General features: G+C 43.5%; 1 protein-coding gene across 1 annotated transcript; it reads right to left on the bottom strand.

The window, feature by feature from the left end:
- Positions 1 to 3,447: 3,447 nt before the first annotated feature.
- On the bottom strand, positions 3,448 to 6,477 carry KCNE4 (potassium voltage-gated channel subfamily E regulatory subunit 4). Its single transcript, XM_040074304.1, has 2 exons — positions 6,407 to 6,477; positions 3,448 to 5,991 (listed from the first exon to the last, which is right to left on the bottom strand). Exon 2 carries the CDS (start codon positions 5,963 to 5,965, stop codon positions 5,474 to 5,476), a length of 492 nt encoding a protein of 163 aa, XP_039930238.1. The 5' UTR covers positions 5,966 to 5,991; positions 6,407 to 6,477; the 3' UTR covers positions 3,448 to 5,473.
- Between the last annotated feature and the right edge of the window lie 11,120 nt (positions 6,478 to 17,597).

The following is a 17,597-nucleotide window of genomic DNA, read 5'->3' as shown; positions in this document are numbered from 1 at the left end:
TAGCCAAAGCAAGTAATTTTCCAGAGTACCACAATGAACCTGGAGCTGAAGGGAGAACTGGATTTAGTCTCACATATCCCAGAACTACTGCCCTGCTCTCCAGCTCTCAACAAAGCAAAAAACCTGTTACATGGTTTCTCTGCACCTGAGGAGGGATGAACTAAAATATTTCAGGTGCTATAAATTGGCATTTGTTGCCGGTGACCACCGTTGCATCTAGTAGTATTAAGGAGGGGAAAAAAATGTTGTTCCTAAGTGGGCAAGAATTTTGTATTTATACCATTTCTTCCATCTAAAATTCACAAGCATTTCATATCTATCAGAAACATCTCATATTTTCACAGATACCAATATAAGCAGCATCATATGATAATCAAGAGAAGCACAGACCAGTTGAGCAGATTACTGAGGGATAGAGCTGGGAACACAGTCTGTAATGCATCATCCAATTGCTTTTATTATCTTTTTTTAGTCACTTATTTGTGTAGTAAAATCTTTAGTCTAACCTTGATTAACACAAACTAGATCCCTACCCAAACCAAACAAACCAGCTTTGAAAAACTGGTTGCTTTTTTGATTTTTTTCCATTTTCTTGCCTGGTTGAGCTGGTTACAGAAGTGTCAATGAACTAAGAAGGTGCAGCTATTTTTAGCTGTACACAGTAAGACTTGCAGAGGTGTGTGAAAATGGAAAAAATAGAAAAGTAAATCAACCAAACACACAGAGGCAAATATGATCAGTGCATGAAAACCAAAATCCTGAATAATTTTACTAACTTCTATGCCTCTTAGATCCAACTGTTTACTCAGGAAGAAATCGTCTTCCCACTAGGGCAAGTTCTAAAAAGATTATAACATGACCATGGTAAGTGAGCAAACACAGGAGAGCATGGTCCAGCTTTGCCACAATTGCACCTGACACATCCAAATATTCTGTGCTGCACCCACTTTGAGCATCTCTGAAAATGCTCAGTTTTTGTGTGGTAGGGACCCCTTTCCATCTGAAATTTTTTGATGAAAATTAGAGGCAGATGGTTTTACCTCTTGGTCGAAATGGCTGTGATAAAATCATGGTCTTCCCTGGGGACCTGTGTACCCTTTGTCCTCAAGCAGCACACATACCCTAGTCCAGCATCATGCACTGAGGGCCTGGAAACAGAAATGACTGTTAGAATTTACCCTTTTCCTTCCTTTCCAACTCGTTGAGAATAGATTTGATTATTTGTGTGAATGTGGGCACTTGTCTGAGAAAGGGACATATCCAGGGAACCCGCTGTGAGAGGACCAAGCTAAGGAGGGAAGTTTTGCAATGAGCCATAGCACGTGAGGTTCCTGGCCTTACCATCATCTGTGACCTGTGCTCTGGTCCTGGGAAAGTGGATTCCCTCCTTCACCTTCCTTCTCTGGTTAACTCTCCCCTGGGCTAGATCACAGCCATGCTGGGAGAACTTGGGAGATCCTGTGCCTGGGGAAGAGATGGGTTCTGCAATCCTCCTTCATTTATTCAGCAGGTTCAGTCATTGAATGAGTAACATTACAGGTGTGCCTGAACATGATGCACTGGTAGCACTCAGGAGAGGTCCTATCACAGGTCCCAGCCTAGCAACTTTGAGAGGTGGCATTTCTACTTACAGTAGGTCCTGGAGCCAGCCCATGTACACAGGCCACACGCGTCCATCTTCTCCTTTTCTCTCAAAGGGGTTATGTGCTAACTACTGCAGCAAACGTATGAGGTACAGCACTGCCAAGAAATGGAAGCTTAATGCTATGTTCTTTTAAAGAAGAATCCATTTGTAAAAAAAATCACCTCCATTCAGTCAAATTACAGTCAATTATCATGGCCTCCAAGCCAAGATCTATTATCTCTGAATCTTACTTAACTCAGTTACTGAAGCACACTGGAAATGCCATTCATTTTGGGAAAAACAATATTATTACCTTTTGCTCCTTAGTAGTCAAAAGGATTTTGAAACAAGATTAATAGGAGCAGATTTTTTTCCTTCTATCCACAGCTTTTGAAGATTAGCAACACTTCTTTTATTTTGGAATAGCTACTTGGAATAGGCTATTTTGGAATAGGCAGTCTAGGATCACTGGGCTGTCCTCAAGGCATCATTGCACTCACTTGGACATGCATCTAAGTGTTATAGCTATATAGATTTTCACGTTTTTTTCTCTCCCGGTACCATGAAAATACTGATTTGAACAAATGCCTTAGGACAAAGGCAAATACATTCAAAACTATCTACATGCTTTCTCCAACCCCGCAACCCAAGGACAGCTCCATCGCAGTCTGCAAGAAGATGGCCACATTTTTGTGTTTAGTAGCTGTTTTCAGTGTAAATAGGCCCTAAAGCAGCCAGAGTTTCCCTTTATAGCAGCTCAGTTTAAACCGAGAAACTTCTGGAATAAGCTACCTTTTTGATCCATGCAGCAGAGCTGCAATTTACATTTGGTTCTGTTTTTCCTCCTTATCACCAGCGCTGTCAGGAGGCTCTTGATTCATGACTGTGGCAGTGGAAAGGCTGGAGGCGCGAGGCGGCGGCGTGGGGGAGTGTGGGAGATGCGGCGTTAGGGACTGACCCGCTAGCCCAGGACACGGCGCTGGCCCGGGAGAGCGCAGCGCTGCAGGGAAGCACGGCCCTCGGACGGGCAGATGGAGCTCCACAGAAGCTTCTGATCAGGCCCCAGAATTATTTAATAGGGAGTGAGTGAAGAAACCGGAGCACAGGGGAGCCCGTTCTGGGGGAAAGTGAGCAGATTTAACTTTTTGGCAACGTGATTTTTGAAACGACCTCAAATTACCCCGTGCAAGCAGATCTTAACCAGCACTCATGAATCTGTACATGTAACTCAACAAGTTTAGGGAAATTCAACGTTGCCTGTAAACATTTTTCCCCTTCTTAGGAAGGCAGATTCTGAAAACCTCCTCTCTACGTAAAACCGGGAACAACAGAGCCGCAGTGAGACCCAGGGTCAAAGTTTGTGACAAAGCCAGCTGTGTGCCATGGCCGAGCAGTGAAATCCAGCGGGATTAGAGATCTGTGTCAGATACTTGTCCATAACCTCAACCCTAGCCTACTCAATTTGCTACAATGCAAATCTAACTCTGAAACTCAAAATGCAAACATGTCCAGAGGCTGAATAAGCAGCAGAGGTTTCCATAGCAGTTTTGCCAGCCTCTCCAGCAGCCCCAGGGCTTTGCAGAAGGATGTCCCTGTGGCCCTGCTTGCACACACACCACCTGAGCGTCCTGCCCTACAGTTTACAGGGACCAAAGGTGGATTTGGAGCACCTGGCTCAGCCCCGCAGTCAGCCCACAATGCTGCAGTACCGTAAAACTCAAGGAATCATTTCAAAAAGAGGTTAAGAAAAGGATCCTGCAGGAATTGTGCCCAGTCTTGTTACTGGGAATCTATTTGACGTAGTGAACGAGCGTGGAGACTTTCCCAGGAAATGTGTTTCTTTATTTAAATAAAATTAGTGCCAGTAGAAACAGTAAACTTTAAATACATGAGACAATTATATACAACTCGATGTTAGGAATTATATACATCATTTTTTTACAGATACAAATACAGTTATACCAAAAGTAAAGGACGAAGGAGAAAGCAATGGAAAATGTGACAACTTGCACATGTCAGTCTCATTTGGAAAGTTTCAGGATTCAAGTGATTCCAGGCAAAGTGCCAAACTTAATTTGGCTCCTTTCAAACTTAAAACAGCCCCTTTTAGAGTAAATCTACCAAAAAGCTTTATATGGTCTGATCCAAAGTTCAGTGAAGCCGATGGAAAAACTCCCGCTGCCTCCAGTGTGCCCCAATCAGGCCCTTTTGGAGCACAATGGAGCCTTTGTTCCGCTGTGCTTGGAGAGACAGCGATCCCTGATCCCTGCATCCCTGCATCCCATTAACCCTCTGAGCCCTGCCCAGCGGCAGCACACAGCGCACTCCGGCTTCAGTTCACTTCTGCTCCTCTGCATTCGTGTCCCTCGAGCTGTCTCTCAAGCTCTAATGCCAGTGGATAAATCACAGAGCTATTTTAGTGCAGGAAATACACGGAGACATTTTGCAAATATTTTGCTGTGCAACGCTTTAAATTCAGGCTCTTCAGCCCTCATGCTTCAAAACTAATCAAAACACTGTAATAAGTTATTATAAAATAAAAGGTATGATTGAAATAATAGTCTTCTTTGTATTACTCTTTCACTTCTTTTAAAAGTGCAATAATTTAGTAACAAATTTCATGAGCATTTGAAAAATGTCACAGTACCATTAAATTGGGGGAGGGGGAAGTCTGTGGTGGTTTTAAAAACTAGTTACTAATAGCTTTATAGAAATGCACGTGTCACATGCAAGCTGATTAAAAAAAAAGATGTAACACAATGCTGACCTACACTGGCTTAAACAGAGCAAAAATTCTGGATTCCTTAGTGATGTAAATGGGTACAATTTTACTGACCTCAAACAGAGAATTTAACTCCAGCAGAAAAGCACAAAATCTTGTGCCTGTCCCCGATTTAGCTGATGATTTTGCTGGGGGCAGGAATTCATCATTGCTAGGTTAAATTCCATTCAGAATTCCACCTATTTCTCAAGGGAGTGTAACAGAGCAGCATCTGAGCCTTTTTACATCTTACAGCCTGTAACAAACATCTGTAAACATTTCCTTTAACACAGAGATCTTTGCCTTTAGCGACCAAATGTACAAACCTTTAAAAAATACAAAAGCAAAAAGCTAAACCCACTTTTCCTGTTTGTAACTCAGTCACAGGCTGGATTGCAGCAGAAGGTGGTGAACCTGACCCAGGCAGCACAGGTATAACTTAAGCAAAGACACGGGTAAGTGCCATGATTCTGGAGCCAGGCTTTACAAACTGCACAGGAACTCAGCTCCTCTTTTCTTCTGCCTTGTCTTTCATCCTTTCTGTACCTAAAGTCCATCTCCAGACATGCTGCAATCCCCCTTCAAGTACAAATTTTCAGCTGTCGAGGCCTCATTGAGCAAATGTGCTGTTGGCTGTGGTTTGTCATGAGAAAAACACAGTAAGAGCATTTCTAGTCTATCACAGCTTTGTGTGAATGAGCATTACCCATCATCTTTAAGAACTAGCCACTCGTATGAGGGTAACTTCCCCAAACATTTCCCAGATATTTACAGAATTCTGAAATATGCAGAGACATGCCAGTAATAATTACCTCATTAGAAAATACATATATGTTCACCATGTTCTTAGCTCTCATAGTAAGAAATAATAATGAAAAAATTAAAATTAAGCAACCCAATTATGTGCAAGTTACACTTTGAAGTTGCGTACCACTGCTTCCTTGTCCTGCCAGCTCTCAGGAACACCTGGGGCCCAGGAGCACAGATACCTGTTCAGAGTTCATTGGAGAGCAGAAAAGTAGAGCCGCAAGTTCTCAGAGGGAGCTCCACTCACGCTTTGGCAGCTGATCAGGGGAGCCCTGCTGGTGCTAGGAGTTCTTATGGATGTTTTCCACAGAACCCTCGGTGCTCTCGTTGAGGGGCGTTTCTGACACTTCCCCGAGTTCAGAATCCAGCACTTCCTCCTGGATGGTGAAGTGCACATCTGGGGAGGAGGACTCGGAGCTCACGCTGCTGCCTTCCATGGAGCAGATGGCACAGGACAGGGATGGCACCATGCTCTCCTGCAGCATGTTCAGCATCATGGGGATCTGCACGGATTTCAGCCCTGCTACCGTTGGGAGAGGCTTTACAGCTTCCCCCCACTCTCTTTCCTCATCTTTGTAGAGCAGAAGCAAATTGGATGACTTCTCTTTTCTTTTGGATTTCATGTAACCAAGCATTATTCCTATCAGGAAGATCCCATAGAAAGACATGACAATCAGGATGTAAAAATACTCGTTGCTGTTATTCTTCTCTGTGCTGGGGGATTCGGCATCAAGCATAGCTTGGGTCACATTTGCATGGTCCATCTTCAGCATGGAAAGTGTTTTACCACAGCTAAAGCCTAGAGGAGAATGTAAATGGATATGTAAGAGCAAACGTATAAAAGAAGCACCTGGAAAAAGGTTACCCCAAACTCCTCCTTATTCCTTGTAATTGTAAGCTTGCAAAGCCCACACCTGATTGAAGCTCTCAGTCTATTATACCTCTGCATTAGTATTCTAACAGAATCAACTCTTATTCAGATACAGAAAACATTAAAGGAAAGAAAACACATAATATTAAATTATCTTGGGTTCAAAGCTGAGTTATAAAATCCCCAAACCATATGATTAAAGAAAGAAAATTATATAGAAATTCTCTGTTAGGCACTTAAACATAGTTTTGAGCTACTTGATCATGTTTCCATGGTGGGGGAAAGTTAGAAGTATTATTTTGTTCAGTGATGCAGGGAAAAAAATAAGCAAAAAGCAACTTACGCTGGTATGCAAATAATTCCTCCTTTTGCAAAGCTCAAGAGACCTTTCCTCTACCAAATGCCGGGTGTTCTGAAAACTTTCCTCTGCTGCAGTTGGAATAAATAGCTCTCAAGAAATGTTTCATCACGTGTTTTAGAGGCACAGTTTATAATAGTTTTGTGTTGGAGTCAACAGATGAACTTGAAGGATTGCAGTTCAACCCACTGAACTCTTAACAGCTGTGAAAAGAAAAAGAGTTGGGAATTCAGATTTTACTCTTTCCTAACCAGTTCCACACTGGCTCTTTCAGCTTATGAATCTGCTCCTTTAACATCCCAGTTGATAAATCTGACCTCTTACCCTGAGAGCTGCTACACAAAATGGAAAGCCTGCAGATCATTATTCTGTGTTTGTCATAACATATAGAAAAATATACATGTGAATTTTATATTCAACACTACCAGGTTATTTACATGTCTGCTATACACAGTCTTCCCTAAAGAGACCGAGGAGGAAACAAGCTCTTTTCTTCGGTCAGGACAAGTGACAAAGCTTTAGAAAGTGTGTGCAGAACAAAGTGGTGACTTTCAACTCATGCCACAGCTCCACTTTGTCACAAGGTGAGGGGCTGGGGAGGGCTGGGCCCTGAGTCTTGAGGGAGTTTTGGATAGACAGGTGCTGGTGCTGCCTAACTTTGGGCATCAAAGCAGCAACTGTGGGATCCCCACATAATCAGTGGAAGGGTGGAAACTCCTCCAGGGAGAAATTTGGAGCTCCTGAAGATTGCAGCCGCCTTCTGCCTCCACAGAAGCAGCTAAGAGTTAATGCTCAGTGCATGATATCATGGCTAAATAGAGCCCAGGGCCACTGAGTTAGTGATGATTGAGGTACAAAGGGACATTACCAGTTCCTAGGCAGAGGGATGCTCTCTGAGCCACTGCTGCAGGCTGCTGGGCTGAGCAGGACACCTCACAGCCCACTGGGGAGGGCACGTAGGATGCAGCCTGGGTTGCAGGGCCCACAGAGTTCCCACTCATCAGCTCAGTGGTACAGGAGGCTCTGAGACCCCTTTCCAACACGTAAGCAACAGCCCAGGCCATGGGAAGAAGGAGGCCCAGCTTGCACCTTAGGGATTTCATTTCCTTATCCTCTCCATCCCCGTTCTTCACACACAAAGCCCAATTAGTCAGGGCCCACATGTGAATGTCACCCCTTCTGCAAAGCTTCAAGGATGTTTATGTAACAGAACACTCCACTTCCAGAAAGCAGTAGACTGGTGCTGAAGTTTCCCAACGGTAGGTCTGGGTTTTTTTCCCTGCAGTCACTTGTGGATTCTTTGCATAGACAGCAAATTCTTTTCCAAACTCTGCCCTTACAATCCCTCTGAGGTAAAGGCAGATAGGATTAACTTCTCTTCACATGTAGGAAAAGGCAAGACAGAGAAGTTAAGCAACTTTAGATGTAGCTGAGCATTCGAGAAAAGACAGGATTGTATCTGTGTTTGGAACCAACATTTTCCATCACTTCTCTGAACGACTACAGAAAGAAAGGAAAAAATCACATTAGCCAGACTGCCCTCTCTGCACCTTAAAATAGAGGATCCTCCCTTTAGGATGTTGGTTTTATCTCCTTATGCATTCCCATGTGATAGCTCAGGAGCTGTTGATGTTGGACTAACGTCTACTGGGATTTCATCTGACAAAATCTGTCTGCAGCACCAGCTTGCCAAGTCTGAATTCTTCTCCCCTGTTCCCGACAAATTACCGAGCAGGCAACAAGAACATATCAACTGTAGGCTAAAGCAGAACCCAGAGCAAGCCTCTGGATTTTCTAGTTAACTTTAGGGAGTATTTACTTCACAACTTTCTCAGCTCCATGTGATATCAGTCCTCCCCATTCAGGTCTAGAAATTTGGGGGTGGAAAAATTTAAGACAACGCGTCAGATTTTAGCAACACCTCATGCAGGACTTTCAGAGACCCGTGAGGAAGTGCCTTGCATTTTTGGCTCAATGAAATTGGGCTCAGCACAAGGAGAAGTCCTTTCTCTCTGCCCATTAAGCCCTCTTGGAAGTTGCTCGATCCTGGGAACAAGACCAGCCAAAGCCTGTCATCGCTGTCACCACTTGCCTGGACACAAAGGCACATCCAGAGGCACAGACACTGCCAGCAGAGCAGGGGCAGACCAGCTCTTCTGTAGGCACCTGCATGTGCAAAGAGAATCCTTTATTTGCCCCAGACCCTTGTATTCTTCACATAGGTGAAGCCCGGTACAAAATTACCAGGAAGAACTGGAGCACCCAGCACGAACACAGGAAGACTGCTCAGGTACATCCATAGATTTATGCAATTCCATAAAAGTTTAACTGAAAGATGACTGGATTGCATAATTCTAGAGAGTTATTGATGAAAACTCTTTGCAACTATGTTTACTTTGGCTAGCTGATGACATGTCTTCTCCATCTGTTAGCCCATGGTTCTTAAAAACTGTTTAATTTTTTTTAAAAAAAAAGGCCTGCAAGGAATTTCTGAGCCTTCTATAGACATGAAGAGGAGGGATAGCAAGACATTGGGGAATAACCACCTGAAAAACACACGCCACTGGTGCCATCAGTCAGCTTTCCCAAGCTATACTCTGTAGAATCTATATTTTTGTCTAAAAACAAGACCTAGAAAATTAAAACTGGGAGTTTTAGTTCAAATTATATTTGCTGTAAATTATATTGTGAAGCCATTGATCACAGCAAGAAACTTGGAAGTTTGGAACAACTTTTTTTGAAAGTTAAACTTACTAGCTTCTTCTTTTTTGATGTCTCTTTCAGATCAATTCTTTTCCCCAAACTTCATAGAATCTTTCCTGAAATTTCACTTACACATCTCTTACACTTTCAGCAATTGCCTCTCCTACGTTCCTCTTTACCTTCTTTGCACCCATCCCAAACAAGGCTACAATGTTTAAGAATAATCCTCATGCTGTTGCTGCCACCTTCCATAGACCCCCTCTGGAAAACATTCAGGCCAATAAAGCAGAGCAGCAGCCAGGCACTCCAACAATGAAAAGGTCACAACATAGTTGTTGATGCCAGATTTTTTTTCTCAAGGTCCCTGTCTCCTAGAGAGCCTTTTGTGGCAGCAACCTCCGTCACGAAAGGACGCAAACGTTGAGGCTTGAGGCATCCCACAGGGCAGGAATTCACAACATGGCTTAAGGGATCATATAATGTGAGCCCTTTCTCCAAATAAAAATGTGAGGACAGTCAGAAAACTGAATAAAGACAGGATCTATTATGAAGACAACATGAACCCTCCTTAGAGACCTAGATGACTCTGCAGGCTGCCTTGGAAAATATATACCTAACCCTTCATTACAAGCATAATCCATGGTCTGATGCTGCATTTATCGTTCTTGTCCCAGTTAGTGAGTTAATAAGACTAAAGACACCAAACAATTGTTAAAGGACCAGCTCCTATGGGAAGCTGAGCCTGTTTGATGAGTGTTTGCTGACTACCACTCTAAAGAGTACTTGAGTATGTGCTTTTTTAGAGTTTTTTTGTTGGGTTTTTTTTGTTTGTTTGTTTTTGTTTTGTTTTGTTTTTTCCTGCACATGCACATTTAATGGAAGTAATGTTTGGTAATTTACTGCTAGGGGGAAAGGGAAGGGAGAGTTTTGCCATGCAAGTATGAACTTATTTTCTGATTTAGACCTTTCAGACACTACAGTTGGCAAAGGACAACCAACCAAAGGTGATCAAAAAGATGATCAATATATTTCACTCCCATATATTATTTCAATTAAAGTAAAGTTGGAGCTGCTTTTGACACCATAAAGGAAGAGATGATAAAATAGATGTTTGTGGTCCTGATCTGGTCTTGCATTTAAGGACCTGCCAGGTACAGGCTGACTTTCAGTCCTGCTGCAAAACACACACCTCACTGAGGACCTGAGCCAAAGCCCCCGAAAGTTACTGGCAGTGCCTCTCCTAAAACAAACACCAGCATCTGCTCCTTTCAGGTTCTGTGCAACTCAGTGAAGCCTGTGAGTGTGCTGGAATAAAAGCTAGTTCAAAAAACAGCAATACACTCATTCCCAGAGCAGGCAATGAGGGGCACAAGCCACATGCCTCCTCACTATTAAGTGTATGAAATTGATGAACTTTACTACAGGTTCTTAACGCTCCTATGCCTCATCAGTTCAGACACTTAAGTGAAGTTAATCTAATAATACCTACAAATTTCTTCTGCTGGGAGGCACAGCATGGTAACACACTGGCAGATCACCACCCAAAAAGGCAAGAACCATTGTGTCCATAAGCACAAGGGCTGGGTTGGCATTTGAGCTCTAGGTTCAGTGTCATTTTCCATCACTCTCCCTTATTTTTCATACTGCAGAAATAGATGACATTCTTCATAAACTTGACATAAGCAATTTCTTGAGGAAGATGGCAATTTCCTCAGTGTCATCTGTAACATACTGTGTTGCCACATGGATGCCAAATAGGAGTAATGGTCTGATCTGTTATTAACTGTAAAAAGATTAATAAAATGCTACAGCTCTGCCTTGTTACCTTACACCCTTCACTGGGGAAAACATGCAAATATAACTCCAGAACAGGCATGCATCAGCCTTCTCTCCATCTTCAGAGTTTAGTTTAATTCAAATTTTATTTAACCTTCATAGCAGATCCAAATTCATGAAACTTGAAATTTCTTAGGTCGTCTCTGCACACAGGCAGAAAAAAAAAAAAAAATTAACCAATAGAAGCAAATACAAGGTTTAGCAGCACCTCACAGCCAAGGTGACCATCTGCACTCAGTCTCAGCTCTAGCAGTGGCAAGAGATTTCTCAGAAGCCACATCTGGAGTGTGCAATTGCTTTCCAAGCACAAAACAAACATCTGTATAGAAAAATTGGTTTCAGATCCTGAGAGATGACAAGCAACAAAAAACCTCAATAATATCTGTAATAAGAGTTCAGACTAAATTTAGCATTTACTGTAAGGCATGTGTTGTGAGAGTCCTGGAGAGGCATTCCATTTCAACCTCTAAAATGAATTTCAGAAAGCTAGGAGTGACTGGAAACAGACTGAAACAGTTAACCCTCATGATAGCAATAATAAAAAATTACATTAAAAAAAAAAAAAAAAAAAACAAAAAAAAAAAAACCAAAGAACTTTTCAGTGGTTAATATGAGAATCTGAGTTCAAAGTCATCACAGCCACAATTCTGCTTCCTGTAGCTAACACAGGTTACAAAGTGATTTTATTAACATAAATTTCCATGCAATAAAATGAAACCTATACTTCACATTACCCTACCCATTTCTTTTAATGTGACACAGAGAAAGTAGTAATGCTTGATTTGAAAATACTTCTTTTATTCTTTTTCCTTTACTTTTTCTTCCTTCAAATATAATTATCTGTTGGATGCACTACCTTTCAAAACAAAATTAACTCAGACAGCTTACTTTGCTTTTGGAGTCAAATAGATTCAGCAGCTCTGTGTGGCTCCTCTGTGTTCAACATTATTTGTTTCCATTTTGAGCCCAAACAACAAGCAAAAAACTACATTCTAGATGTCACTAAATAAATAAATAAATAGCCTTTAAATGTGATTAGCAGTGTTTAGGAGAAAATCACAGACAAATCCAAACACACACAATTCTTTCTCATCAGCGAAGAGAGAGTTCTTGCTCTTCCAACTATGGAAAGGTTCTTATTTAGGTCCATTCATTCTCCCTGAACAGCTTCTAGCTCTAATCTGCTTAGAATATCATTTTGATTTATATTAGTGAATGCTTTTCATCTACAATTGTAGATAAAGGAATATGTATCAATATTTACAGGGCTTTTGAAAAATTCCTCTGCATGCAGCATGAAGATCACAGTTTTTTCTTTTCTTTTTTTTTTTTTTTTTTGTTGTTGTTGTTATTTTTTGTTATTTTTAAGACTTATCTATGACAGAAGAAGTTCAGCAATGCCAGTAATTGCTAAGCATAAGAAATAAAAGGGACAAAACCACTGAAAATATTCAAGTGCTCAACTTGAACATGACGACAGACCACAAATTAAAGATCATTGGAAAAGTTAAGAGATGCTTGCCCAGTGTGAGGTGGAAACCTTATGGAGACACTGATAAACATCTAGCTGTCCAGTTAAACACAAGCAGAGATCAAATAGGGAAGCATGCATTCATTCCCTGTGCCAGGAAACACTTTGTTAGGATGAGTTCACATCAGCTGGGACCCTGCTGCCTTTTTGAGTAGGAGCAGCTACACATTACCTGTTGCCACTTACACAAGTTCATGTCTTACCCCAGATAATCTCTTCCTCCTGCTCCTCAGTTCTCAGTTCTCCGGGCTATGGAGAAGCCCAGCATGGCATGGTCATTTAGAAAAAATGATATTTGGAAGCCAAGGAGAACAGGGGAGCAGGATCCTCTCTCACGAAATGAACAGGGCAAGGTTCACACAAGCAGTGACTTCACTTGCCCAGGTTCAGAGGTGTAACCATTCTCAAAGTTGGTCACACTTCAAAGAATTTGAGAAGAAAAACAAACAGGTTGTTGGGGTTTAAGTCTCTGTGGAATTTTTTTCCCCCTCCCAAGTTGCTAGGAGACTAAGTGCTGAGTGCTTAACGTGGACAAAAGAACTGATAACTTAGTTTTGGGGGAGGGAAAAAAGCTCCCGGAGAGAGCGGAGGGTGGGGGGATCTCGCGGTTTTTTCTTTTCTCTTCTTCCGGGGGGGAGCACCGAGCGGGCCACAGTTGTTGGAGTCCACAGTTAACGAAGGAGTCTGGTCCTGGGAATTCTATCATCTGTTGGAGTATCCAGGAATTCGGAGTTCCTTCGCTGTCCTGCTGGATTTTGGGTGAGCCTGGGTCCCGCCGCTGCAGCTTCTCCGGCACTGCCACCTCTGCCTGCCGAGGACACCCCCTGCCTGCCGAGGACAGTCCACCGCGCCCGGCTTCCAGCCATCAGCGCCGGAGCCTCCACCGTGTGCCCTCGGGGTTCTTGGTTCTGTTCTACTATTGTTATAATTGCTGTTGTTTTTTGTCTGTCCTGTTATATTTACTAGTAAAGGACTGTTATTCCTTTTCCCCATAGCTCTGACTGAAAAGTTTTATTTTTAATCTTCCAAATTATAATAACACGGAGGGAAGGATTCAAATTCCTCATTTCCTAGAGAGGCCTGCCTCTCCTTAGCAGACACCTGTCTTTTTCAAAACCAGGACAGAATTTGGCGCCCAACGTGGGGCATTGAGAGAAAAAGGAATAACAGTTCTTAAGTGCCTACATTGCTGTGCACTGGATATCATGTGGTCTGGCTTAACCTGGTTTGGGTGGCATGTGGGTGTGGCCGTATTTCTCCCATTTGCAGGCCCTTTTCTAAACATGGGCCCTGTAACTAAGGTTACTGTGGCTGTCATCAATCTTGCTATATGGGTTAACGAAGTGAAGAAATCGTGGATTTTTAATTTCCTCTGGAAAGCAGGCACATGAATTCAGGGCTATCATACACTAACTGTGTGTTTCTGGAGTTACTTTAACAACGGTACCTACTGTGAAGAAATGACACCAGGGGAAATTTTTTCACAACCCTTCACCCAGCTCTTTAGGCCTACCCCACCAGTCTTTGAAGGGTTCAAATCTCTGAATGTTAATGACATCATACAGTGGCTGGTGTTGCTAGTATGCCTGTTCTGTTTAGCATTTAGAGATAAGGGGAGACTGACCTGGATAACTACCCTGATACCTACCCTAGAGAATAAGGATGCTGCCCCAGAGCCTGAGCCCGCCCCACAGCCTGACCCTGCCCCACAGCCTGAGCCCGTCCCACAGCCTGACCCTGCCCCACAGCCTGAGCCCGTCCCACAGCCTGACCCTGCCCCACAACCTGACACTGTCCCACAGCCTGCCTCAGGAATAAACCACCCAGATTGGGTGAAGGAGATAGGTGAGATGCTGAGGGAGTACCTTTCCCCTGTAGTAGCCTCATTAGCCCCAACCACTGGGATTTTAGAGATAATTACAAACTAGCCGGAAAGTGAAAACTTTAGTCTCATAGATGAAGAAGAGCAAGAACAAGTGACACGTGCTGAAGAAGCTCCACCATACAACCAACTGCCAGCAGAAAAAACACGCTATGCTCTTTTCACTGACAGTTCCTGCCGCATCGTAGGGATGAACCGGAAATAGAAAGCAGCCGTATGGAGCCCCACACGACAGGTTGCACAAGCCACTGAAGGAGAAAGTGAGTCAAGCCAACTTGCTGAACTCAAAGCTGTTCAACTGGCCCTGGACATTGCTGAAAGAGAGAAGTGGCCAAAGCTCTACCTCTACACTGATTCGTGGATAGTGGCCAATGCTCTGTAGGGCTGGCTAGACAAGTGGAAAAAGGCCAATTGGCAACGTAGGGGAAAGCCAGTCTGAGCTGCAGATGAGTGGAAGGACATTGCCACTTGGGTAGAGAAGCTACCTGTCAAAGTCCGTCATGTAGATGCCCATGTCCCCAAAAGTCAGGCTAATGAGGAGCACCAAAACAACGAGCAAGTAAATCAAGCTGCCAAAATAGAGGTGTCAAAGATAGACTTAAATTAGCAACACAAGGGAGAGTTGTTCCTAGCTCGATAGGCCCATGATGCCTCAGGCCATCAGGGCAGAGATACCACCTATAAGTGGGCACAAGACCGAGGGGTAGATCTAACTATGGACAGTATTTCTCAAGTTATCCATGACTGTGAGACGCGTGCTGCCATCAAGCAGGCCAAGCGGGTGAAGCCCCTGTAGTATAGCGAGCGATAGTCCAAGTATAAGTACGGGGAAGCCTGGCAGGTTGACTACATCACCCTTCCCCAAACCCGCCAAGGCAAGCGCTATGTGCTGACCATAGTAGAAGCCACCACTGGATGGCTAGAGACCTACCCTGTGCCCCATGCTACTGCCCGGAACACCATCCTGGGCCTTGAAAAGCAAATCCTGTAGAGACATAGTACCCCTAAGAGGATTGAGTCTAACAACGGGACTCATTTCAAGAACAGCCTTATAAACACCTGGGCTAGAGAACATGGCATTGAGTGGGTGTACCATATTCCTTATCATGCGCCAGCAGCCGAGAAGGTTAAACGATGCAATGGCCTGCTTAAAACCACTTTAAAGGCACTGGGTGCAGGGACTTTTAAGAACTGGGAGAATAACTTAGCAAAAGCCACCTGGTTAGTGAACACTCGAGGTTCCACCAACCGAGCAGGCCCCGCCCAATCTGAGCCCCTGGGAATAAGAGATGGAGATAAAGTTCCTGTAGTACACATGAGAGGAATGCTGGGAAAAACTGTTTGGATTAATTCTGCCTCCAGCAAAGACAATCCCGCCTCTGGGGTTGTTTTTGCTCAAAGACCTGGCTGCACATGGTGGGTGATGCAAAGGGATGGAGAGACCCGCTGCATACCTCAAGGGGACCTTGTTTTTCAGTGAACACTGTGACTGTGTCTGTATTTATATTCACATGTATATATATGTATATTATTTAAAGATTTAAATTCAATATAATATGTTAGTGTGGGAAAAAAATTCGGGGTGGATAATGTTGGGGTTTAAGTCTCTGTGGAATTTTTTTCCCCCTCCCAAGTTGCTAGGAGACTAAGTGCTGAGTGCTTAACGTGGACAAAAGAACTGATAACTTAGTTTTGGGGGAGGGAAAAAAGCTCCCGGAGAGAGCGGAGGGTGGGGGGATCTCGCGGTTTTTTCTTTTCTCTTCTTCCGGGGGGGAGCACCGAGCGGGCCACAGTTGTTGGAGTCCACAGTTAACGAAGGAGTCTGGTCCTGGGAATTCTATCATCTGTTGGAGTATCCAGGAATTCGGAGTTCCTTCGTTGTCCTGCTGGATTTTGGGTGAGCCCGGGTCCCGCCGCTGCGGCTTCCCCGGCACTGCCACCTCTGCCTGCCGAGGACACCCCCTGCCTGCCGAGGACAGTCCACCGCGCCCGGCTTCCAGCCATCAGCGCCGGAGCCTCCACCGTGTGCCCTCGGGGTTCTTGGTTCTGTTCTACTATTGTTATAATTGCTGTTGTTTTTTGTCTGTCCTGTTATATTTACTAGTAAAGGACTGTTATTCCTTTTCCCCATAGCTCTGACTGAAAAGTTTTATTTTTAATCTTCCAAATTATAATAACACGGAGGGAAGGATTCAAATTCCTCATTTCCTAGAGAGGCCTGCCTCTCCTTAGCAGACACCTGTCTTTTTCAAAACCAGGACACAGGTAAAATTTGATCATGAGGGAAACCACGGACTCCAAAAAAAAGGAGACAACGTTTGCTTAGTCCTACTAAACCACAGCATTGCTGGTTTAATTTTCATACATCAAGAAAAGGTAAAGATGCCAACAATGCAAGCTCTGCCTCAGCCATGCCCAGAGCTCCCACTGAATCCTGCAGGATTCTAGTGAGTGTTAGGAGTACAACTGCTAACACAAGGCAGAGCACCAATCTGGCTTCCAGCATGGTCTGGATTTTAATACTTTAAGATTAAAATACCTGCCAGTATTAAGGGGTACTTCATATCAAGTTCTAACACTGCTCTTGAAAAGGCAGCATTCAAAAGAGATTGGAAACAGAGAGGGAGATCATCACGGCATTTACTACAAAAACAATTCTACCCCTTTAGGAACTCACACCATACAGTAAACACTATAACCCGAGTGTCACAGTGATCTTCCATCTTCATGAGGACAGAAAACAGGTGCAGCAGGAGATTCCCTCTCTTCTCTGAGAAATAAGTGTAAGGCAGAGATGAAAGGAGCAGAGAGTGCTATCACAGTAGCACACATCCAGCCCAGCCAAAGTAAAAGCACTTGCAAGGCCTTAGAGGAACAACCCTTTTTTTTTTTTCATTGTTATTTCTTCCAATCCCACAAAATTCACAAAGAAAGAAGCAGCCTATCCTTGTTTCACAGCCATATAACGTCCCAGGTCACTGTGACCTTCAGCGCTTGGGAGATTTTCATTTTCACATGAATACCAGATGTTGAGCCCTCTCCCTCTGATATTCACTTTTCTACAACATCAGTCACTCCACATCACGTGCGTTTGTAGCACTCCCTCTGAGTTTTGGTTGTGAAACCTCCACATCTAACTGTAGGTGTTACAGCAAACATCCATTAATTTTGGCTCTCAACCCTGTCGACCTGAGTCTTCATGGGATTTCAAATACAGCTGAGAT

The sequence above is a fragment of the Hirundo rustica genome, chromosome 10 (genome assembly GCF_015227805.2).
Source record: "Hirundo rustica isolate bHirRus1 chromosome 10, bHirRus1.pri.v3, whole genome shotgun sequence".
In the NCBI taxonomy this organism is placed as follows: domain Eukaryota; kingdom Metazoa; phylum Chordata; class Aves; order Passeriformes; family Hirundinidae; genus Hirundo; species Hirundo rustica.
Note: the sequence above shows the minus strand (reverse complement) of the source record. Positions and strands in the feature narration are given on the sequence as shown.